Source organism: Chlamydotis macqueenii, chromosome 5 (genome assembly GCF_036417535.1).
Source record: "Chlamydotis macqueenii isolate bChlMac1 chromosome 5, bChlMac1.mat, whole genome shotgun sequence".
In the NCBI taxonomy this organism is placed as follows: domain Eukaryota; kingdom Metazoa; phylum Chordata; class Aves; order Otidiformes; family Otididae; genus Chlamydotis; species Chlamydotis macqueenii.
In genome coordinates, this window is record NC_141560.1 from 6,034,667 (window position 1) to 6,059,719 (window position 25,053).

The 25,053-nt window shown below is 50.2% G+C and overlaps 1 protein-coding gene across 2 annotated transcripts in view; it reads left to right on the forward strand.

Annotated features, from left to right (window-relative positions):
- Positions 1-21,042, forward strand: part of DAAM1 (dishevelled associated activator of morphogenesis 1) — a 95,760-nt gene extending 74,718 nt beyond the window's left edge. The window contains exons 17-27 of one of the 2 annotated variants that reach the window (XM_086748305.1): positions 936-965; positions 2,351-2,454; positions 7,729-7,813; positions 8,560-8,666; positions 10,373-10,461; positions 10,696-10,864; positions 11,590-11,697; positions 14,108-14,168; positions 14,777-14,908; positions 17,600-17,770; positions 18,211-21,042. In XM_086748305.1, the coding sequence (XP_086604431.1) occupies positions 936-965; positions 2,351-2,454; positions 7,729-7,813; positions 8,560-8,666; positions 10,373-10,461; positions 10,696-10,864; positions 11,590-11,697; positions 14,108-14,168; positions 14,777-14,908; positions 17,600-17,770; positions 18,211-18,420 (1,266 nt within the window). In that variant the 3' untranslated portion in view covers positions 18,421-21,042. The remainder of the gene's footprint in view (positions 1-935; positions 966-2,350; positions 2,455-7,728; positions 7,814-8,559; positions 8,667-10,372; positions 10,462-10,695; positions 10,865-11,589; positions 11,698-14,107; positions 14,169-14,776; positions 14,909-17,599; positions 17,771-18,210) is intronic. The other variant, XM_086748306.1, reaches the window with a different exon arrangement.
- Positions 21,043-25,053: the final 4,011 nt, after the last annotated feature.

Here is a 25,053-nt window from a genome sequence, read left to right on the forward strand (position 1 = left end):
GGTTGGAAGGGACCTTCAAAGATCATCTAGTCCAACCTCCCTGCAAGGAGCAGGGACATCTTTGACTAGATCAGGTTGCTCAGAGCCTCATCCAACCTGGCCTTGAAACCTCTCTCTCCATTACAGAGCTTCTGGATGGTCTCTTGAGCCGTGCACAGAAAAAATAAAATGATGTAGCCCAGGGAACAAGGAGGGAAAACCCTTGTGTGTGTGTGTGTGTGTGTGCGCATGTGTGATGCCGGCTTTGCCACATGTGCTTCCAGTCTGATGGGGGCAGCCCGGCAGGACAATCAGGCTTTTGGAGGAGTGCAGTGCCGGCAGGGTGTTGGAGTGGCATTTGGCCAGGCTGCCAGGCCCTGGAGAAGGGGAGTTGTCCCTGTCGGAGGAGAAGTCAAGGGGAATAGTGTTGCCATGGCAAATGGTAAAGTTTTGCTGCGGCCAGATTTGCTCCGGGATGAGCCTCTTGTTATTTCCACTTGAAAGCCCTGGTTTTCCTGGCAGTCACGTTGGCATTTCAGTCTCTCTGATTCACAAAAACTAGCAATTTTCCTCCCCGGCATGGCAGGCTGAGCAGGGCTGTGCCTGTCGGCCAGCGCTCGCTGACTCTTGCACGGAGCGGTGGCAGGGCTTGGCCAGCGTCCTCCCACCTCGCCCCACGTCCCCTCCTCACCTCCTTGCACAGCAGTGCCTTGACCTGCTCCGTTGATGGAGCCGCCTCTCCCTCTCCTGCCAGCCCTCCCCTTCTGCACATCCCTCAATCCTCGCCGCATTTTCACATGCATCCTCCCTGTTTCGGCACTGGCAGACCCCCGTGGTGCCAAGCCCACATGCTGCACCCTCCCCTTGACTGTGCTTCGATTCCTTTTGGTTTTGCTGAGATCACTGAACTGCATGTGTTTTTACTGCCTTTTTCCATGCTTCTGCTATGGCCGTAGGACTTCTTTGTGAACGGTAACTCCAGACAGGTAAGCCAGCAACCGCAGGAGCGCGAGAGGCAAGGGCAGGGCGAGCGCGGGACTGGGGATGCGGGGCATGCGTGCGGTGCTGCCAGATGTTAACGTGTGACAAAGTGGGGTTTAAATCAGAGAAGTACAAAGATCACCAGGAGGACCAGCTTGAAAATTGGTGCCAGGGAGGCTGGTAAGTAAGAAGCTGCCCTCTCTGCTGTCTGGTCAGATGTCAAAGCCAACATCTGAGTACAGGGATTGACTTTTCAGACGCAGCTTCACACAGAGAAGCTCCTACCACTGGGCATTTTTGCTTTTCAAAAGATGGAAATAAATAAACTCGTACCTACAGGTTGAAGCTCACTGTTTCATCACAGTCAGAGCAAGGCATACAGGAGGGGCAGCTGATGGTAGGTGACTCGGGGCTCAGCCTCCCTCACCTGCCACTGCCTTCACTCTACACCACGTGTCCTGGCAGCTTCCTGCTTCTCATGGCTGTTTTTTATCATTCCAACGAGAAAAAGAGTAAAACTTGTGAACTTCTGTGCTCACTCTCAACCCGTGCAGTGGCTGTGTGCCAGGTCTCCTATGCTGGCAGCCGTTTAGCACGGATCTGTACTGCGTGGGACCTTGCAGCTCCAGGTTGTCTTCCTTCCAGAAGGATTGAATAGCCAGCTTTTAATTGATTAACCTTACTAAAACATGTGATGTGGTAAAATAAAACCCAGGGCAACATGAATCCCTTGGGCAACCCTGCAAAATGGCTGTTATTTAGATCTGCCCATTCGAGTGCAATCTCACTTTGGTATGGTGTTACTCATCGGAAGGTAACGTATTTAAGCTGCTTATGAGATGTAGGTGCTCATGCCACACCAATTTGTGCTTTCAAATCCCTTATTTGGGGAGAATTTCTGTGAAAGAGCAGCAGATGCTGCAGGTTGTGTTTGCAAGTCTGGTAGCTTGCACTGGTTAGCTGGCTGGGAGGACTGATGCGTGAAGGGCGACTGCAGATGTTTGGAGCGGTGGTGAAGAACAAGAGCGATGCTGAGTGTGTGTGCAGCAGCCCATAATGAAACATTTCAGGCGAGGCTTTAATGAAGTATCACAAATATGTATGCTAAGAAAGCCCAGCTTTATTTATTCAGCAGCGCCTGTGTGTTTGCAGATTCTTAAATCTTCCCTGTCTGAGAAAATATTTACATTTCTAACCAGTGGCTTCAAAGCCAGCTCTGGTGTATGAAACGGCTTACTGTGTTTCAGTTACAGGCGATGGGTTTTACCCGTAACCCGTGGTGACGCTCCTGATTAATGGGGATCCGCTGTGTATCGTGCTGCTGTGTACTGAGAGTACCAAGTGTCTTTGCTTGTCTCCAGCTTTTTTTTTTCTCTTGCTTTTTTTGTAGAAGGAAGATGCTATCGATGACACCTTGAGTTCCCGGCATAAAGTCAAGGAGCTTTCTGTCATAGATGGCCGGAGAGCTCAGAATTGCAACATTCTCCTCTCCAGGTATGGTTAATGCCTTCTCACCCTCCGGGGAGCGAAGGGATGTTTGATACCCTACCCTGGGCTGGGGGGGGCTGCTCCTCGTCTCTGGGGAGGGGTTTAATGACAAGAGCCAGCGCGGGAGGAGAGCCAGTGACACCTGAACCCAGCTATAGCCTTACACCGTTCATGGTGGGGTGGCACGGGAGGAGATGAGATTAACTGGGTACGTGGCAATTCAGTGTCCCCGGAAAGCCCCAGAGGGGCTGGGGTACTGGCTGAGCCTTTGCAGGGGATGGGAGGGGGGGTTGGTTTTACCTCTTATCTCCCTCAGCCTGGGTTTTGTTTGCTCTTTGATGGCAGTTGAAGAGGCTCTCTGTTAGGCTGGGGAAAGCACTGGGTATCGGCAGGGTGCGGGGAGCAGCAGCGTCATTCAGCCAGGGCCTGACTGCCTGCACAGGTGTCCTGTGGAATTTTGGGAAGAGGATGTCCCCCTCTTACAGCTGCCCAGCCCCTCTGGGATGACAGCCTCCTGCTCACCCCTCGTGAGGCAAGCTCAGCCCTGCCCTGCTACCAGCAACTTAATCCCATCTTCAGCTCGCTGCCAAGAGTATAAAAAGGGTCTTTTTTGGCAATCAATAAGATTGACTTCTGAGAAGGGAGAAGCCAGACTGCGGTGGTCTGAAGGATCAACTGTCAGTGTAGCTACTTGGGGGAAAAAAAAACAAAAACCAAACAGCAGCAGCAAACGCCACTTGTTTCTGACTCATCCAGGAAAAAAAAAAAATTCCCAACAGCAGTAAAATATAGCTCCATTCAGAAATGTTTGCTGTGCTGCCTGGAAGTGTAGAAGCTTTTTGGACACTCAGGTCCAGCCAGGATGGAGCAGCATCGCTGGCAAGTTGGGCTTGCAGCCAAACTGGTTCCTGGACCGTGGGTCGGCAGAACCAGTGCCTCGCCTGGGCAGGCTGGCTGGTTTCCTTCCCTAGAAAGCGTGCAGAGGCTGATGTCTGAAAAAAAAAAAAAAGCCCTCTGGGTGGGTAGCTGGCAGCCCCTGGTGCTCCTTCAAGCTCTCCCGGAGGTGGTCCAAGCCCCATGGGCAGCGATGAGTGCAGCGCGCTGTGTGCCGCAGCGTTCAGTGGTAAAACTGCCGTGTTTCTGGCTGTCTCTGCTCTGGGTTGCTTCTGGGGATTTTCGTACTTCCTAGCAGTCCAAGTAACGATGAAAGCGGAGTTTAAAGCAGAGTTTAAAGCAGATGAGTATGCCTGTGGCAGCCAGCTATTAGCAAGTGAAGTGATGGGTTTCGGGGTGCTGCCTGGGCTGCTCCCTGGCGTACTTAGGCTCAGTGTAGTCAGAGTGGCTTTAGGATAATTGAAAGTTAAGCACACAAATAGACCCTTCAGTGGGAAGGGGAACTACCTAAACACTTAACTTCAAAGGCGTCCTGCGTGTCTTGCTGAGTAAAGGTCTTAATTTCATCTCACCGGCAAACCTTTCTCTTCCAAGAAAGTGTTGGCTGGAAACGAGTCGCCAATAATTAATCACACAAAAAGGGCACAGCAGAGGCCACTGCCTGTCTGCCTTCCCCTTTGGGTCGTTTCCTAGGGGAGACACAGGATCAGACCTGCCCTGCAGGGTGGTCCCTGTGACTCTCAGACGGCTTTTCCCAGGCGCGTCCCGCAGCATCGGGGCCCTGTGGGGATGAGTGGCTCTGGGGAAGGAGTAGTTCGTGCCAGCTGCTGCTTTGGAGGTGCTTTGGGGTTCGTCCCATGGTGCTCTCGGGGACACCTGGGCAGAGGGGCCAGCTGGGCAGGACATTTCTCTAGCACTGCAGCAGCCAAATCTACTCCTTCCCCTATTTCTGCAAGGGACCACAATTGAGTTTCTCTGCCCAAAATCCCTTTGGGTGATTTACTCATGATGCCAAGCAGCTAAAAAGAAGGGCAGTGTTGGGATGAAGCACAAGCATCCCACTGGTGGGCTCAGGTCCAGCCCCTGCACCTCCAGCAGACTCCATGTGACCTTGGGCAAACCCTTTCTTCTCTGCCCATCCTTAAGCAGGGCAGAGCAGTGGGTCTCTGGTCCCAGTGTCACAAAGGGACTGGTCTTGCAGGGTGGCTCGCTGCAGCTGGGCTGCTGCTCTCCTGCCTCGCTCGTGCGGCCACCGCGGGGACGAGCAGACTTTCACATGCGAAAGGACCTGCAATCTTGGCCCCTGATTTAGCCCAGACATTTGTAAGCTTACCAGGCATTGTCTGGCTTGTAGCGTGGAAAGATTATGGCCAGTGAGATACTTTATCTCTCTCTGTAGATTTATTTTTTTGCCTGTTTCCCTTGCTTTGGGAGAAATTACTGCACAGTGAGATCACTGGATTTTCCTCTGGCTTGTAATGCAGCACAAGAATATTTTTAACACTTGCTTTTTTCTTCGTGTTTTTTGGAGAATGCTTTGCCGATGTCAGTACGTTATCAGGTCTTCCTCCGTGAACCCACCATGTCCTTGCCTTTGCTCCTGTGTACGTGTGTGTATTTTAGTGCTGCGTTCTGCAAGACGCAAACCAAGCCCTTGTTCCATCGCTTTCCGCCCGTGCTGGCGGTGAATGGCTCGTTTGATTCCTCTCTCCGGCGAGGCGGCACGGAACATTTTTCTCAAATGAATGTGGCTTTTCAAGAGGGCGCGTCCCTTTCCCGGCGGAATTCGTTTTTCCCCTTCACACTTATTACGTCCTCTGCGGGATTCTACAAAAGCCACGCAAAACAGCCTCGCGCTTGTCAAGCTGGCGAGCTGTCACTTCACATCGGCGGGCTGCTGGCTTTAAATCCCTGTGACAGCGAGTCCTGTGACCCCATTCCTCTCAGACGGCTCGCGTTCGACAGCTGCTGCCAACAATGATAATTATTGTGGTTATAGATAAGCTTCTAGCTTTCACTGGCCCCTTTCCCATCAAATTGTCTGAGAGGCTGTTTTCTTCTGGCGCCCCGCGCTTGCTCTCTGCCGATGCCGGGGCAGGCTCTTGTTCTTGGCACTGGGTTTTGATGATTCCTGAGAAAAGTTTTTTCAGCTTCTTTTTTTTTTTTTTTTAAATATATTCTATTATTGACTTTGCTTTTAATGAGCAGAGCTCACAAAAGTCACTCTCATCTTTCACCACCCTCCTGGAGATGATCACAGTTGAAAGTGTGCGCTTTAGGTGTTCACTTTGGCTTTGGATGAGGGGTAGCTGCCTACCTGCCCCTTTCTCCCAGGGGTGTTTTTGCCTCCCAGGGTTCCCCCAAATGTCCAAACCCAGCCAGCATCTGCTTTTCACCGAGGTGGGGACTGATGTGACATTTGTTGGTGGTCTGAGCTCTCATGTCACTGCCTGGGTGTAAAAGGAGTCCTCCTGCAGCTTCATATCCCACCTCAGGTTGTGTCCATCCCGGCCGCTGCCCTCATAGGGAGTCCCCAGGACATGGCTACTCGTCACTGCAAGCATCAGAGGGGACATTTTCCATGGATCCTGGGTTTGCTCCTCGTGGGGTGACCCTGGCAATTGTCCTGGCCACTGCATAGTGCAACCTTTGTGCTTCCTTCTCTGGCTGAGGTGGGGGTTTAACTCACTCCTTGCTTAACAAACCCTGTCTTGAGAGCCTCCCTTGAGCAGGAGGTGAGAGAGGACTGTGTACAGGACAAGAAACATGAGCTCATAAGGAACAAATATTTACTTGCCTAATCTGTAAGATCCACCAGCCTCGATAAAGCTAATCCTTCACGTCAGGTCTTAAGCAAAAGATTTCAAGATAAATCAAGATCTTGCTGCCCTGGCCTTAGAGACCAGCACCCTTCCTGCTTCCGCTTCATTTTCCAAAAGCCAACTCTACAATGTCAGTCTGCTCCCTGAAGAGATGCCAGGATGAAAAACACTCTCCTTGTTGTACTTGGAGTGATCAAGTCAGCTCCCAATCTTCCTTTTGATCTGCTGATCAGGCTGACACAACGCCTCCTGTCCCGCCATAGGATGTGTTTCTGGTTCCTTTGAGTCACATCCAGTGTTTCAGCATCCCTTGGCAGTGCTGACCACCGAGACTGGGGCAATAGGTTTCCTTAACACCCACAAATGGGTCTTTCCAACTCCTGCATGCAAGAACAGGGGATTTTTTTTTTTTTTTAACTGTTGCAATGACTTTAACCGTCACTGCAAGCTGGGCAAGGGATAGACAGGGGACTGGCAGACAGAGTTGCAAGAGTTTCTGGGCTTTCCCTCTTTTGCATTTAGATTATTTCATCAACCACAATGCAAAAAAAAAGTGAAGAAAAATACATGTGGTTCTGCAATCAAAGTCGTTGCAGGGAGTGGTCACGGGGAGTGCTGCAGACGTATTAAGCTGTAATTAATGGTTGCTTTAGCCCAGGAAGAGCTGAGGACGTCTTTCTAGCTATCTGTTGCCTCAGCTCGGTGCAGGCTGCTGGGGGAAGCCCAGCCCGTTGTTGTTTGCTGTGATACAATGGTCCGTGGTTTTAGAAATCTCCCATTTAAGGCTACGTCTTCAATTCCTATTATGTGGACGAAAAGGCGAGGGCAGCTGGTTTCCAACCCATTACACTTTGAAGCACATAGAATCCCCACCCATAAAAAAAAAAAAAAAAAGCCTGATAGGTTTCCTGGGATGCTGAGCATCCGTTTCCCCAAATTTTGGATTTCTTTCTCTTTCTTCCTAGAGGGAGACTCCAAAGGCAGCTGGGAGAGGTGGGGGAGGCTATGTTCAAATCCAGGAGAAGCAGCAGAAATCGGCCAAATTTTCCTTAGGGGTTGTGGCAATGGGTTCAGGCGCAGCGCTGAGCTGCACTCCTGAGCCCGGGCTGGGCTGTGCTGCCAACAAGGAACGTGACTCTCACTGGCCCTGTGGCCATCAGGGATGCTGGCACCGCAGGAGCAGCCTTGCTGTGGGCAAGAGTTACATATAAATGTGATGTATTTTTAATACATGTATAACATAATACTTAGGATGTTTATATAAAATACTGTAAAACAGGGGACGGCACCTGTGGTGCAGGGAGAGGGAATTGCCAGGTGGGGTTTGACCCTCTCGTTCGCAGCAGGGCCAGGCCTGCTGTGTTCTGTGCCTTGGCAGAGCACGGTCCTACCTCGTTTCTCACACGTTCTTCTTCACAGCAGGCTGTATAATGCATAGTTATTTGTGATGCTGCTGCTGGCTGGGAGTTAGGCTGTTCATGTTCCATGGGTGTGTAAGGAAATGCTCCTGAACCTTTCCTGATTGCTGGGCTGGGAATAACTCTCCTTCTGCTCCACCTCCCAGGCTGAAGCTCTCAAATGAGGAGATCAAACGAGCAATTTTGACAATGGACGAGCAGGAGGACCTCCCGAAAGACATGCTGGAGCAGGTAAGCAACGTATCTTGTGCTTGGGACCAAACCTCAGCTTTGAGAAGTGTGTCAGGGCCCCAGATTATTTACCAACTGCATGTTGAAAAACCACCCAAGTGGGCTGGAGCAGCAGGAAAGCAGCTCGGTCATAGCATTGGCACTGGGATCAGCATGGCTTCCGTGTGCCACACCTGTACCCAGGTCTGCCCTGAGACCCTGAGGCTGAGCCAGTTGCCCATTTTATGGCTGCAGCTTGAAGTTTGTGCTTGGTGGGGGTTTATTTTTGAAAGCTTGGTCAGCATTTGTGCAGTCCTCAAAAAGGGAATCGCATTTTTCACCCTCTCTGAATCCCTTTGGAAGCATTTTATTCACCTGTCCTTAAAACTGAGCTGGTAATTGCACTTTCAGCAGAGACATGGGAGGATTCATTGCACAAAATTTCCATCTGCAAACAGGCAGAGCTGCAGCAAATGAGAGTCCCTCAGATCTCCTCTGGCAGAGCTGATGTCAGAACCTCTTTGGACCAGATGTAATACATCTGTTGTAAAACCAGAGTGATGACAAGGCAGAAGCAAGAGACACTAATGTGGTGGAGTCATGGGAGGAAGGTCACAGGAACAGCGATAACACTTATTTCATAGGTGCCTTGGGGTCACTTTCTGTACATACGGAAAGGTCGTAGATTCAAGCAACTGTATCACCATTTTGCTTCTGAAAAACCATGCGTAGACCTCATGTCCACAAGTGTGCTTTCCCTTGTTTAGCTCTTGAAGTTTGTTCCTGAAAAGGGTGACATTGACCTCCTGGAAGAGCATAAGCACGAGCTTGACCGTATGGCCAAGGCTGACCGGTTCCTCTTCGAAATGAGCAGGTTAGTGGCCCAGGAGACGTGTTTTGGCCAGTGGCTGCATAAGCTGTTGTGAGGTGGCGGTTTCACGGAGCCTGGTTGGGAAATAGGCCCTGCTTGCTGTTTTTCATGTCAAGAAATGACTGGGCAAAAGCAAGGTGTTACCACCCGTAAGGGTCACTTGTGATGCTGTGCTCCTAAAACCAGACAAGCAGCAGCTGGATGGAGCAGAGGGGAGAGGGATGGGGAGATGGATCCTCTGGAGAGAGGTGTTGGCTTCCCAGGGGATATCTCGATGCATTTCCCCTCTTGTCTGGAGGAGAAAAGCTCAGTCTGGCACAACTCTGCGAAAAACTGCATCATGGCCCAGGTGGGAAGTGCTGTTTGAATGATAACACGATGCTCCTTTCCCCTTCACACCAACATATCCTCATGAATACCTAAGACTGATGTATGTAATTTTTTCCCTGCTGTGTAGATGAATCCCACTCTTCACCTCAGGAATGACTTGTCTCTGGGGCTCCTGAGAATATATGAGATGGAAAGGAAATGTCATTTCTTCCTGCTCCTGGTAGCAATCATTTAAGGCTTAGAAGTCTTCAGGGATGAATAACCTTATCTTTTGCATGCACATCCTCTAGAGATGCTGGTTTAAAATCTTGAAGCTCCTATTTAAATCCAACTGAGTATTGAGCTCTTTGAATTTCTTAGCTGATCTTCAAGCAAGTGACTTGTTTGCAAAGTCAGTGAGTTTTACAATCTGAGATCATACTGGGAGATCAAAAATAGAAATGCTCTGTCCTCCCTGAGAAATGCACCGATGAGCACTGGGGCGGTGCACCGTGTAGTTGCTGAGTGTCAAAGACAGGCAGGATGAAGCTGTGAATTTCAGACCTGAGCCCTTGGGGCTGGAAGATGCTCAGAATTAGCTTTCCTATCACAGGTCACCTTTCTTCTTCACAGCCTCTTGCCCAAGTGTTGCTCCCATGCCTTCATCTTTTGCAAAGCACAACATTGCCGATGCAAATATTTTCCTTGATTTCCAGCACGGCTTTTTTATTTGTCCTGGGGCCTGTAACTGAGTGTGATGTCTTTGTCACCTCTGATTAGTACATTGGCAGCGGAGCCCATGGCCTTGTCTGTGAGCATGTCTCCCATGGGTCCTTGGTCCCAATGACTCAAATGAGACTGCAATTTGCATACAAGTGAGATCCTGTTTAGCCTAAATACAACTGACATGAGCAGAGCTGTCCCTAATTTGCCCAGGAAAGGGCTGGATTGGGCTGTGTTGGTGGCTTTCCAGCCCAGACCATCATTTTGAGGATCTAAACATCCAGTTTTGTTCGGGGGGGTAGTTGGCGTGCCTGTGTCCAGCCACAGCTCATCACAAAGCCATTGGGAGCCCAGACCTCATCAGCATCTTTGCTAAGGAGTGGTCGTAAGTGAACTGTTTGTTCATAGCAATAGAGTGTAAAAATGCACTTGTTGAACCTGCTGAGTTAAGGATGGGCTTAAGCATGTGCTTAAGATCCCACTTGGATCCACCCCAGGACAGCTGTAGCTTCAGTTGTCAGTTTTTCCCTTCCCAGCATAGTTTCAGGGAGAAACGTGGTCATTATTTTTTAATCACTGTGGCTCAGACGTGCTTTGTAAGTACAGCTGCAAGCAGCAGAGGATCTGAGCTCTGCCTGGAGCAAGCAGAGCTCAACCTGCACCTCTTCTTTTTCCAGGATAAACCATTATCAGCAGAGGTTGCAGTCCCTCTACTTCAAGAAGAAGTTTGCAGAAAGAGTTGCAGAAGTCAAACCCAAGGTGGAAGGCAAGTGACTGGATCTGCTAAGGGGCTCTGTGCCGGCACGGGGAGCGTTTGTAGGAGGCGCGTCCCTCCATGCCAGGGCGAGCCTGGTCCATGTGGAGGTTGCAGTGGTGCAGAGGAAGGGAGGGAGCTGGTGGTCATTCTGTGACCGTGGGGGCACTGAAGGGGTTGCTGCAAGAAAATGGGACTGGTGTGCTGTGTGGCAGGGCGTAATGTCCCACACCTCTCTGCTTTCAGCCATCCGTGCCGGGTCCAAGGCAGTGCTGCAGAGCAGCAGCCTCCAGCAGCTCCTAGAGGTGGTCCTGGCCTTCGGGAACTACATGAACAAGGGCCAGAGGGGCAACGCCTTCGGATTTAAGATCTCCAGCCTCAACAAGATCGCAGACACCAAGTCCAGCATTGACAAGTGAGCAGCCTCTGCCCTCGTCCTCGGTAGCATCCGTGGGCCCCAGAGATGTTTTGGGAATGGAGGGGTGTTGCCTTTGGGATGTGAGTAGGTGGGAGCGATCCCCTCCCTCCTGCTGCCCTGTCTGGCACATCCAATGATGCAAGCATCCGTTTTTTGAGCAGGACAGATTTTGAGGGAAGCCGAGCTGCAGATCAGCACGGGGATTGATGGGGGCTTTCCTTCTTGGGTTGCCTAAACAGCAACCAAGGCTGATGAGGAGGATCACCCTCCAAATGCTTTTTTGACCCTTCAAGAAGTCAAGAGCCATCATGCTGTGGCGCAGTGGCTGGAGGAGGGGTCCCAGGGGCTTCTCTCCATGGGAACCCCCGTCAAGCTGCCGCAGCCATCACCTGGTTCACTCTCCCACACCAAGCTCCTCTGTGCACAGAGCAAGAGGAGCTGGGTCAGGTCTCAAACCCGCCTGGTCTCATCCGTCAGTAAAGACAATGAAGGACGGAGCGGTGATGCGCAGGTTGCCTCCCCTGGGTCCCTCGCTTGCAGGGACCAGGCTGCTCTGCACTGTGGCTGTGCATGGGACAGACCCATCCCATGTCGCCAGACAGGCAGTGAGCAGCATCCCAAAATAGTTCATTACCAGGGTTGGGATTTTTTATAGTGTTTTCAACTGAGCTCTCGGCTCCCCACAGTGCTGCCAAGCTGACCTCGCTGCTCCTCTCTCCTAGGAACATCACCCTTCTGCACTATCTCATCACCATCGTTGAAAAGAAATACCCTAAAGTCCTCCGCCTGCACGAGGAGCTGCGAGACATCCCACAGGCAGCCAAAGTCAAGTAAGTAGGAATTTAGGTGGCACTTAGGGAGTGCTGGGAGCGCCTCTCCCCTCGCTTCACCCTGCCTTTCCGTGTCACCCTCCCCTGCTCGCGCTCCCAGCCAGATCCTCGCTGCCGGGCTGGCCACGCTGGCCTGAAAGCAACCCCAGAGGCAGGAGCAAAGACTGGTGGCTTTAAATCTCAGCCCTTGCAGCAAAGGGTTGTGAGCCTCCGACACCACAAGGGAGGGGAGCTGCTTGGAGCAGCCGTTTCCTGTTGTTATCTCACCGCAGAAGCATTTAATTAATTTCTAATGGTAGGTTAAGTAATCCGGGAGGAAGCGGTTGCTGTGTGGCTGCCGATAAAGGGCAGCTGTTTATCTGCATGTAGTGGGGACACTTTGCCTGCAGCACGGGCAGCGGTGTGAGGGGCTCACCTGGCCCTCGTTTCACCACCAACATGGAGCTTCTGGTGTTTGCAATGAGCTTTTAAACCCTGCCTGCCTCCCTGTGACCTGTTCGGAGCAGGCTGCTGCTGTCTCCTTGCTGGTGGAGGCCCTGGTTCAGCAAAGCCCTTAAACACACAGTGAACTTTTAAGTGCAGGAGGAATCTGCTGTTGCGCTGCAAAGCCCTCAAGTAAGTGCTGAAGCCCCTCTGAAATCAATGAGGCTCTGTTTCGCTTTTAAAGTTCAGTGGGAGCTTACGGGCTTTGCTGCTTTGGGGACGTGAGCAGCAAAGATCACACATTTCTGCAGTTGCATTCATGTTAGCTGTGGACATGAAACTGCACCTTTTTAGAGAGGGGATGGCAAATACGCACAGAGTTTATGGCTGCTCAAGGGTCTTTCAAGTTTCAAAGTGCTCTTGTAGCAATAGTGGAGAAGAGAAGGCTCTGGGGAGATCTTATTGCAGCCTTTCAGTACTTTAAGGGGGCTTATAAGAAAGATGGGGACAAACATTTTAGTGGGGCGTGTTGTGATAGGACAAGGGGTAACGGTTTTAAACTAAAAGAAGGTAGATTCAGACTGGACATAAGGAAAAATTTTTTTACAATGAGGGTTGTAGAACACTGGAACAGGTTTCCCAGAGAGGCGGTGGATGCCCCATCCCTGGAAACCTTCCAGGCCAGGCTGGATGGGGCTCTGAGCAACCTGATCCAGTTGAAGGTGTCTCTGCTCACTGCGGAGGGGGTTGGACTGGATGGCCTTGAAAGGTCCCTTCCCACCCAAACTATTCTGATTCCCCGCAGAAGATCTGTAACGTGCAGAGCAGGCATCCTTGCGTTTAAAATGTAAAATAATTGTCAGCCATAGGGATTAAACAAAGTGACAAGGACAAATCTTAGCATGCGAAGAGTGTGTGGTGGCTGCACTTGTAGGCAACAGCTGAGAACGTGGTTGAGCAGAACACGCTCCTCGCAGGTGGAGGCTCCGGCTTTCTCATGCTCATGATCTACAGTTGTACAGATACACGTATGGGAAAGAAAACATCTGCACAGAGGGGATTTTTTTTCCCCTAGACTTTATCATTTTCCTCTAAACTGGACACCATATGTAATATTTGGGTTTGGTCCAATCTAGAGCGAAACCAAAAAGTTTCTAAAGCTCTGGAAAACCCTAAATTCCCCCCAGCCCTGCAGCTGTGAAGCAAAATCTGTCAATCCCACCACTAGTAATGAACTGCTGGAGCACAGAGCTCCCAAAACTGCATTTTCCCAGACTAAACCTGCCAGGAACACTTGCCCCATGACCTGACGTCAGCGTTTCCAGAGACCCCAGCCCTAGGACAGACACCCCTGGAAAGCCGTCAAGCCTGTGGTCATCGAGTCTTTGTGAGAAAGCTTCCCCTCAGATATGGTACTAGAAACCCGTAAGCACTTGAACTCGAAGCTCATCAAGGGCTTGAGCCTTATGTAAACAAAGTCAGCGCCAGACATGATGATTTATTTTTATTTCTCTATATTTGGGTTGTCTCCCTTTGTGAAAGCCTCACAGCTAGGAAGGATGCTTTGCGTGGCATCCACCTCACCACAGCGCCCTGAAAAGCCGTCTGCTGTGCGCTGGGACATCCAGCACATCTTCTGCCGGCCCTCGAGAGCGGAAGAGAAATCTGTGCTCAGCAAAGCCCTCTGCTGAGCTCTCCTCTGGCCTGGAAGCTGCTGAGTTTGCTAAGCCTGCACAATCCCCTTGATTAAAAATACAGAAAAATGCTTTGCTTTAAAACCAGCAAGTGCAGACACTTTGAGATGAGTGGCCGTCCTCGCTTAGAGGCTGTCAGCATGATTTACTGCTCGAGACGCGCTGCTGCGCAAACAGAAGGCAATGTGTGCAGTGCTGGGGACTTCTCCGTGCAAAAATACAGCTGAGTCGGTCAGAGAGCTGTAGAATTTGCTGGGGAAGGCTGAAAATTAACATCCTGCCATTTCCAACAGCATGACCGAGCTGGAGAAAGAAATAAACACTCTGAGGAGCGGCCTGAGAGCGGTGGAGAACGTAAGTATTATTTAAACCAAATATAGTCCAGCCTGGCTCCGCGCGCCGCGACATCCCTCCTTAGGGAGGCAAGCGAGGGAGCTCCCAGCGAAGCTGCTTTTATCTGAAATCCTGGAGATCCATTTGTCTTTCCTTCCTGCCCTGCACGTGCAACTGTCCTCTTAGGGCCGTTCTGGCACCGCAGTTACTGTGTGTGGTTAGGCACGTGCATGGTTTCTATCTAATAACGCCAAGGGAGGCTGAGTGAGTCTAGTGATGATGCCCGTGGAGGACCTGTGATGTGCCGAGGGGTCTCCCTTTGGCTGTAAAACCTCAGAGGGCTGGGGCTCAGGCTGGGGAACGCTTCTACAGCTCAGCTGGAGTGGTGATGAAATGGTGGAGGTGTTCCGAAGGACTCAGTGTCTTGCTAAATTAAACTACTTCCACGATCTCTCCTGTAGGAGTTGGCCTTAAAAACGTACTGCAGGCTTAAAAGCATATTGCAATAGTGGTGGTGCCGCCAGTACCCATGCCACGGATGCAGGCGCACACTCAATGGCACTACCAGTGGTATTTGTGTCCCTCTTCAGCCAAGGCCTGACCAGATTTGCATTTTTCTTTCCCCAAAGGAGCTGGACTTCCAGAAGTCTCAGATTCAGCAAACAGGCGACAAGTTTGTCTCTGTCGTCAGCCAGTTCATCACATTAGCCAGCTTCAGCTTCTCGGATGTCGAAGATCTTCTGATGGAAGCGAAAGAGCTGGTAAGGTCACCAACATCCTTGAGATCCGGGCAGCATTTTAAGCCTTTCCTCCAGCCAACAGGGGCAGGATGGTCCTGGCCTTCCCAGATCACATGCTGTGTGTTAACATCTCAAAGAGATGTCAACAAGATAATGCGAGTGTCCTGCTGAGACCCTGACATGAGAAAGCTGTTGGGCTGCTCTTCATGGTTTGTTTGGAGTGGGTACATCCCTATCTGTCCCCCTCCAAGGCCTTTTTCTTGCTTCACAACCCAACATGCCAGGGGATTGCAAGTCAGGCCAACAGACTGCTTCTGGGATGCAAGATGTGCTGTGAAATCCATGAGAGACCTATCTTTCTTTTGGAAGTGCAAGGTAGGGGCTGGCCATGGGAGAGTTGTGTCCATCAGGGGAGGAGACGATAGGTAATTTGTGAGGATCTGAGTTTTGGTGAAGAGCTTTCACTCAAGCCTAGAGGGCCCACTTTGCTTTCCATGTCTTAAAATGGAAATATCCGTTTTGGTGGCTTTAGAGTTAGGAGTGTGGCAGCTGGGGCATCTTGGCCAGTGAAGGCTGAAGGTGGCAAGAAAGCAGGCTGTTCTGTCTGGTGCTGATAGAAGAGGAGGAAAAAATGCAACCAGATCTTCAGGCTGGACATGAGATCACCCAGAAATTGATATCAGAGACAACCCAGGCTGCCTGAGTGACCTCACTTCTTATAGTGGCAAAGTAACATCCGATGCGTAACTTTGATCTGAGACCTGCCCAGCTCTTCTCTCCAGAGAAGAGGGAGAGGAGCTCAGTGACGTGAATTGAGACCGACTTCAGACCTGGTTAGAGAAGCTACTTAAAAGGTTTGCCTTCCCCAGAGTAATGCCTTGGTGGCTGCTTTGCCACCAACCTCTTGCCATCTTGTCCTTTTCTCCCTACCAGGCTGGTTTAAATCACAGCAAAGGGTTGCTATTCACTGACATCTGTGATTCCAGAGCACCTTTTGCTTCCCCTCGTTCAGCAAAGGGACACACAGCTGGTTGCCATTTCCTCCAGTATCTCCTCTCTGGCCTGGCCTTCATCTTGGTTGAAGTGGCAGAGGGATAGTCCAGCACAGGCTGGTTTAGAGGTCCCATCCTTGTCCCACTACATGTGCTACCTCTCCGTCTCAAAAATATAAGTTACCAAATGACACTACCTCCTTCCCCCTGCTTGTACCAATATCCAGTTGGCACTGTCCTTCACACCATCCACCCATGCCTGGAGGTTATGGTTGACCATTACCTTCCTGAGGCCATGGCTAACCCAGGCCACCCTTTTAACTGTTGATGGTACCCTGGCAGATCTCTGCGGTCCGTTAGGACTGTGGAGATGGTGACAAATGCTCTGCAAACTGTGGCATTTTCTGCTGACTTGGCTGGTTCTGGAGGAGAAGGTTTGGTCATGGTTCCTAGCACCCATCGAGGTCCACTCTACGTAATGTGCAGCTGTTCCGTGGTTATTGGATAGGACAGGCTGTGCAGAGTGCGCTGGCTCTTTGCTTTTTAAACACACGTGCAGATTCAAACTGTGTTACTGCTTTCTCTTAGGAAAGCAGAAGCATCATTGTTTTATAAACTTTATATCCTGCGAGGATAACGTTTTCAGCCTTTCTGCCCCCACCAGAATTTCCTGTAACATGGCAGAAAATTTAATAACTTGATGAAAATCAACAACAACAATCTCATTTATTTTGACTTATATAGTGGCACCTCTCAGATTCCTGCCTGCATGTTGAAGTGCTAAGTCTCTTACGTAAACAAAGAAATAAAAATGCCCTAAATGTCTTTTGAAGAGCTTGGGGCACCCCTGCAAATAGAGCTAAATCATACAGCCAGGCTTTAAAAATGTTCCTCTCAGTCTACTCAGCAAAATCAAAGCAACTAATAAATCTGTTTGTGCTTTGATTTTGTTTTTCTTTTCTTTTAAGCATGCTTATCTCCAGAATGCGCCATCACAATTTTAACAAACTTGCTGTGCACAAAGAGTCTCCTTCAAACTGGAAGTGAGAACAAAGAATGTCAGTCCCAAGGACGACTCGTGGGCTCCTTGCGGACCAGGACGTGTCGGCAGATCGTGGATGTCCTGTCCTAACCTTTGCTACGGCCTCATTCGACTCCCTTACATTAATGGTGTGCAAACAGCACGAAAGGCCGGAAAACTCCCTATTTCCGTACCCAGGGCTGTGCCTGAGCCTGGACAGAAGTGTCTTTTAGAAGTTTCACCAACACATTTGGTTTCAATAGCAGAGCATGTGGCAATGATAAATAATACCCCAAAAATACTTCAAAGAAAAACTTAAAAGTGCGAGTTTCCCTTCCCCTGCCGTGTTTACAATTAGTTTTATGTCTTCGATCTTCGGTCCCACAATATTTCGCTTCCTTGTTTTTACTGCTGCGTAGTTAATGAAGTTGAGCTGGGGCAGGGGGAGGCTTGGCAAAGCCAGAAGCGAGAAGGGGAGAGGGGGCTCAGAGCGATCCAGGACGGCTCTTGCAGGACAGTGGGTAAAACTTCAGATTGTTTATTTCATATTTAAGCCAAGGCTTGATGAAGCAAAGCCCTGCTTTCCACCATGGCCACTGGAAGTGTTTCTCTCCCTCCCCTCCGCTCCTTCCCATGGCGGGTTTTGTCAGTGCAGTGGGTATCTCCGAGACTGATGAACCCCTGTCTTCTCTCTCCCAGTTTTCCAAGGCTGTGAAGCACTTTGGAGAAGACACAGACAAAATGCAGCCTGACGAGTTCTTCGGCATCTTCGACCAGTTCCTTCAAGCTGTGACCGAGGCCAAGCAGGAGAACGAGAACATGAGGAGGAGGAAGGAGGAGGAGGAGCGCCGAGCACGCATGGAGGCACAGGTGAGCAGGCATCGGAGTGTCCGGCAGCACCCTCAGGGCACCTGGGGATGGCAGCTGTGCTGTGCTGTCCCCGTGGTGGCCATGGTGGTATGGGGAGCACTGAAGACTGGACAAGGAGCTTCTGTGCTCTTAGACCCACTGATTTTCACTGTTGGTTGTTTAATTAACAACCTTTAGTTGGTGAGATCTTGGAGCAAAACCTGCAGCAGAGCTGGTGCTGCCTGTGGGCTGCTGTGACCCACCAGCAGCAGCCATGGGGCTGTGGACCTCAGCCCATGGGTTACATCAATAACCCTGACCAGCTCTTGCGTGCTGAGCACTGGGGTGGGAAACAGCTCTTGTTTCATGACTTTGGGGGTCACTACACATGTGTTGGGCACCTCCATAACCACCTGCATGTGAGTGAGATGTCTCCTTTCCCCCCTCGCCATGGCACATAGCTGAAGGAGCAGCGGGAGCGGGAGCGCAAGGCGAGGAAGGCGAAGGAGAGCGGGGAGGAAGGCGGCGAGTTTGACGACCTCGTCTCCGCTCTGCGCTCGGGTGAAGTGTTCGACAAGGACCTCTCCAAACTGAAGCGGAACCGCAAGCGCATCGCCAACCAGCTGGCCGACAGCGGCCGCGAGAGGCCCGTCACCAAGCTCAACTTCTGAAAAACAAACGACAACGAAACCCAACAAAGAAACGTGGGTTAGTCTTTTTGAAGTGGCTAGGGAGTTTTTTTTAATTCCCATTATACTGCCTTGCGATTCAAAGCGAAACAGTGGCACGTTCTTTCTCCCCGCGGGCGAGTGTGTGTGTGTGTATATACTGTGTATATAGTCGGGTCGGGGGTGCGGATGGAGGTGTGTGGGCAGCCCAACTTGATGGGTATCAGAGCCATCTCCTCCCCTCCGACCCCCTCCGAAAAGTAGTTCTCCCCATGCACAAGCACAATGCCGTGTCCGCGGAGCAAGAGAGGACTCAACCCAGAGACGCCGGCGGTCCCTGTGGTCCCCAAAGACAATGGGAAGCCGCTCCCCGCCGCTCTCCTGCTGGGACCCCCCCCGGGCCGTTTGCGGGGGACGCCTCGCGCACAAGCCGAGCAGTTTAAAGAGGAAAAGAAAAAAACAAAGCTGACTGAACTTTAATGTGTTGTTTGTTTTGTTTTTTTTTTTCTCGTTGTCATGATTATTCAAAAAAACTCGCACATCTGTGCTTTCGCGCTGGTTCCCGAGCTCGGCGCCACAGGCGCTCCCAGCGATGCTCTTCCCGTTGTCCTTCGGAAACGCTCTTTTCTTTTCCTCTTACCGCCAGCTCACTAAAGGAAAAACTTTACCCCAAAGTGCTTATCGCTCTAACGCCACACAGACGTATTTATACTTTTATAACGTTTTCTGGCCCAAGGTGGTGGGAAAGGTCGGTTCTCGGAGGAGACGAAGAGCATAAACTCTTGCGTTGTAATTTTTGTTCTTGCTTTCTGTTCAATGGGACAAACTGTATCCTCTGTAAAGGTGGGTCAGGACCAAAGGTCTCTGATGTACGAAGGGGCTGGTGCGAAACCCGCCGGCTTTCACCCGTCTTCTTTTCTCTTTTCTTTATCGGACACACAGAAGCAGCGATGCCAAGAATCACTCGTCTCTTAGCCAGGTCCTTTTTCGACTGGTTTGCTGTTCGTTGTGATTGCAAATTTGTAAGCAGAACTACCTGTCAAACGTCAGTCCAAAAAAAAAGACAAAAAAAAAATAATAATAAAAATAATTCAAAGCTCTCAGGGAGTAATAATTTAAAGGTTTAGAAAATTAAGAATTGGAGAATAAAAAGTAACCACCATTAACATATTAACATTTCTATTCTTAAATTATGCTAAGTATATAGAGGACTGTTACTTTTTACTTTTATTTATTTGTGGTGTGTTTTTTAAGAAAAACGGAAAAAAACCTTTTTATACCACCAATACTTTTATGATCCTTTTTTTGTTTGTTTGTTTGTTCTTTTTCCTGTGGAGAGATGAGTTTGTCCCTGTTGCACTAGATATGAACACTATTTGAAATAAGGTTGGGGTTTTTTTTTGTCAGATAATCGGTATTACTGGTGGGGTTATGGGATGTCAGTTGACTATATGTACTGTATAGCAAAAGTGCTGTTTAAAACTAATTTGTGTTAAAAAAAAAAAAGGTTCTAAGCACCTGAAGGCCACGGGGTCTGCGTGCTGAGTGAAAGCTGTGAAATCTCTCTCTAACCAGAGTTGTCAAGAGCTGTGGTTTTACCGTTTTGTTCTCTTCATTGCAACTTTTGACGCACTGTAGATTAAGAAGAAGAAGAAGAAAAAAAAAACCTTTCTAAGTAGCATTTAAAGCAGTAATAAAGCAGGTAAGCGCAAAAAATAGTTCAGCACCTCGCATCCAAGCAGCTGCAAAACCTGCAGATTATGTTCAAAGGTGGAGTTAAGCACTTTGCTTTAAGAAGGAGGGGGAAATAAAGACAAAAGGTAATGATAATACTATTCCTTAACTAAAGTGCCTCTATTTATATTTTTTATTTATGGCTGAAAAAAAATGGGGCTGATACAATTGAGGGAATGGACTTTGGGGGGGGAATTTAAAATATATAAAAAAAAAAAGAAGAAAAAAGAAGGTTTAAAAAAAAAAAAGTCTGGCCTCTCATGGTTTAAGGAATGGTTGGTCACACGTGTTTAATTTGAACGGCGGTGGGAGTTGGAACGGGCGATCGCCTCCCGGGGTCGCTCGGTGCGAGACTCAGTCGACAGCACCCACCCCGGCTCCTGCCTCCGCGACCCCAGTGCCACATCAGGACCTTTCCTGACAGGTTTCCTCTTGCCCTTCCAAACCCCTTTTGTTTTTTCTTTTATTATTGTTTTACGCCAGCCTCGTTATCGGGCTGAGTTTGCCATTTCTTTGTTTTCTTTCAAAAGAAAAAAGAAAAAGTTCTATCTCTATAAATAAATACAAAGGCTGTGTGCAGGTAATTCCGTGTGCCATTGTCGAAAACTACTTTTAGATTGGTGCTGGTGTAAGTAGCCACTCTTTTCTCTTGGGTGTGTATTTTAAAGATGATTTTTTTTTTTAATAATGCCAAAAAGGAAAGAAAAAAAAAAAATTTGTAAACTGAAGTATATGTCTTGGACCTTATTAGCTTCGTAGTGACCAAGGTAGTCTGTTAGGTGCAAGGATGTGCGTAGTCTTCGCTAGCGGGCAATGCTGTGTAATGTTCTGAGACTGTACATTTTCTAAGATGGCAATATGCAATAAAGAAAAACGATTTCGGTGAGTGTACGTGACAGCACCGCGAGTTATTTTTCAAATCAGCAGCATCTCCCCAGGGTCACTGGGGGAAAAAAAAAAAAAGAAAAAGGGATATTTGGGGATTGAGACAGAGGTTGAAGAAAATTCCCTCCTATTTTTGGGGTGTATTTACGGTCACTGCTGGGGTTGGCTAATAACCCCACCTCACCGCTTTCGTGTGCGCTGGGTTTTAGGCAGTCGGGGGCTTTTCCGCCCTCCTGGCTCGCAGCATCTTCGTGGCCTGTGGGCTCTGAAACGCCTCCCAGTTAGCAGCCCTGGCCATTTCTCCCCGCTGCGCTGTTGCCAATGCCTGTTCCCCCCTTGGTGACTGGCTTTTTTAGGAGCCTGCATTGAGGCAGCCGCCAGTTTTGCGTCACAGGATCAGATCATCTCCCTTTCTCCAGCTGACGGAGCCGAGCCGGTGCTGGCTGGGCTGGCCAGTGTCCCTCCAGCAAGCCTATCTAGACACACCAGAGATGTTTTTGTGGCGGTAGCCCAAACCCCTCCTGACCTCTTCACGCTCACCATTGCCTTTCCCACACACCTCCCTATCTGGGTGCATCCATAAATGGATGTGAACAAACCAGCCAAACCCTACAACCCGACGAGGACCTGAAATTCCAGTTGATGGCAGATTGCAGGTTTCCTGGGCCATGTCACTGTGTGATGCAGGACAGTTCCCAGGATGGGAACTGGGTGGCAGTGGGAGATGTGAGGAAAGGTACAGCATAGCTTTTTATCCATCAAAAAAAGCCTAGTAATGTGTAAGCTTCCCAGCCCACAAACCCTTCTTTAGGGCTGAAACAGCAGTGTCTATGGCTTGAGAACCTAAATTTGAGATACCTTTGTCAACCCAGAGGAAAGGGGACTGGATCGGCACGGCTTTGCTGTGTGAGGCCGTGTCACCAGGAGCTCATGTCCACCAGGGTTTTCACCTGAAAAAGGGCTTCTGTGCCCCAAATCCTAGCTGCTCCCTCCAGTTAAACCCATGAGGAGAGTGTCTTGGATGGGACAAAACTGCCAAGACCCGCCGGTGCCAGGGGAGCTGCCAGGCATGGTACTGCTGGAGGAATTTCCCCATGGGGCCACCCAGGTTGGTGGCACCAAACCTGCTGAGCCAGCCTCAGCTCTTCTCCACTCCAGCCCGGCGACTTTCCCCATTGCCAAAGGCTGGGGTGGCTGGGAGTCTCGCCAGAGCGAGGAGTGTCAGGTGTCGTCTCCCATGCTCAACCTGTTATCCTTGGCATCACGCCCCAGCTCGGAAAAAATGAGTCAAGAGGCTGGGGCGACAACCTGGTGTGGACACAACCTTGCAGGCAAAACCCAGCCTGGGAAGTAGGGCAGACGTGGCTTCATGGGGATACACCGGGCTCGCAGCCCCGGCAGCAGTGGGTGCCAGGCTGGTGGGAGCTTCTTGGGTGCTTGGCACATTTTGGGCACCCTCTTTCCTCCCCAGCAGGAGAGAACAGCCTTCAGGCTTTAACCTCATGGCCAAAAATATTTATTTACACTCAAGGGAGGATGCAATGGGACCGATGGAGCTGTCAGGCTTTGACATCCCGACTGAAGACCCTCAGGAATGAGTAAGCAAAGCGGGGACGTTGCCCATTCTACTCCCACCTGCGCTGTGGCTGGACCTGGCTCATCCCCTACGCCGGTGTCCATGTCACAGCTCAAGCAGATGTTTTTGGGATAATATCACCCTTTGTCGAGATCATGATCTCGCACTGCCCGATCACTCGGTCTGAGGCCCTTCTGCAGGGCTGGCACTGCTGGAGCACCGCAGGAACAGCTTTGTCCTTCGATTCACAGACCAGAGTAGCAACAAAATGCAATAAAAGCAGTTGGGTATTTCCGTACCAGCCTACGCTGTGGGGTGAACATGCCCTTCCAGCTGTGCTTCTGGGAAGATGAGAGACGTTAAGCTAACATGACACCTCTGAGCATTTTCTATTATTTTTAGCCTTAAACCAGGCTGGATGCATGAGTGCAGGTGAGCCAGGGAGCAAGGCTGGAGCCAGCAGAGCCTCAGGAAAGGCAGCACCACCATCTGCTGGCACTTTCCAGACTTCGTGGTTTTAGAGCTCTCCCGAGTACAAACCCAATCCTGCCTCCGCTTTCCTCTCCCACATCTCTACCGTGGTCTGAAAAGCTCAGTGTTCTCTGGCTGTGGAAACTCAAAATGCAAAATTTTATATTTACATTTCCGTCAACGTAGTTGAGGAGGGATAATTTTAACTCTATCCCTCATAATTCTAGTCAAATAGCCAAAGGTCACAACATGTGTCTTCGCTGCGATGTTCTTCACTGCCTGAGCTTCAGGTTGGTGCACTTGGGGTGTGTGCACGCAGGCAACACAAATGCACGTGTGTAAGATAAACTAATGCACAATGCTTTCATGGGACATCTGACGGCCACAAACTTCCCTCCCTTGCTTTTGAAACCGTAGCGTGCCCCACTCCACTGCAGTTCCCCCCAGGACTTATCCCGACGTCGGGGTCTGTGTTGGGAGCCTGATTCGTGCAGGCTCCCCTTGCTAAAACCCAGCCTTCCTTGCGCTCATGTTGCATGAACGCGATGTGAACATGGGGTTCCCCAGTCCCCAGGGCAGCTCTGCGAAGATAGGTCATTGAATTGTCCATGACTTTCTTCCCCAGCCCATATTGCCAACTCTGCTCACGTGCCCGTGCTCTCAGTTCAGCCATGGCTCTGCAGGAGGGGGAGGACACGTGCCCTGTGTATTTGGGCACAGAGAGCAGAGCTTCCCTAAACCGGGATCATCCTGGGCACCACGACAGCAAGCCTGGAGGACACGAGACAGATGAATGTAGCTGTGCTCCTGCCACCTAACCCATCCCTCTGGCTTTCCAGGATGCTGCCGCAAGCAAAGCTGGGCTGGGATGGTGCCCACAGCTTTCCCCGGGCTTTGAGCACTGCACGATACCAGGAGCTTTTCCACTGGCTTGAATTTGCCCTTGTGTATGCTCACACGGCTTTACTTTGCCAAATTCTGTGCAGAGCATCCCCTGGGCTGAAGGAAAGGTGAGGAAGACCCAGCCTTGTGTTTCACCCAGTTCCCAGCCTCTGCCTGGGACCCTTTTAACTGTGAAATCTGCGTGCGAAGCACGCAGGCAGGACCTAGTTTCTAGGGCAAATCTTTCCAATTTAATAGCAAGGGGCAATTACTGTTTCAGTTACATTTTCTGGAAAGAATCCACAATTCAGACACTGTATTCAAAACCTGACGTGACCTCAGGGGTGGTATATTACCAAATGTTCTGTAAAATGCATCCGACTGAGCACAGCAGCCACAGGCGCAGGTCAGCGAGGAGCACAAGTGCCACTGCACATCAGATTTCACTGGAGAAATAACTGACCCGGTTACTCAGAGCGGTTTTTTTTTTTCCCTGATGCTGAGATTGGTTCAGAGCACGTTGCTAGGTCAAGTAAGCAAATTACATTTACATGGTTGTGAGGGAATTGCTGGGTGAGCAATTTAAGAGGAATTTATCTTTCTGCTTCTGTTCATGTCTACGACCCTGAGGGTTTTTAATTTGTAGGACCCATCCAGGTTTCATTCCTCACCAGCTGCAGCACCAGCATTTCCCCGCGGTGGTGGGGTGGGCTGGGCTAGCCCACTGCTAGCTGTCAGCCTCACCCAGGAGCCAACCCATCTCCCCATGCGCAGTCCCAACCGAGGGACAATTTCCATCTGCTCTGAGCGTCCACACTTCAGTGAAACCCTCTGGTCAAGCCCCCAGGCACAAACCAAAGTGTTCAAGCCTGCGCATCAGCACTGCTGGCAGAAGCAGGTGGAGAGATTCCTGCTGCCTTCAGCCAGACTTGCTCTGGCCCCTGGGAGAAACAAGGATGTTCCTCCAGATGTGGAAGGGCAGCGCTGAATATTCCCACTCCAGATCTCCACCCCAGGAGCTGAGGAGTGTCATTTTCTGAAGTGACCTCCCCAAAGTCACCTCTGCTGCAACTTTCTGCTGCTCTTTA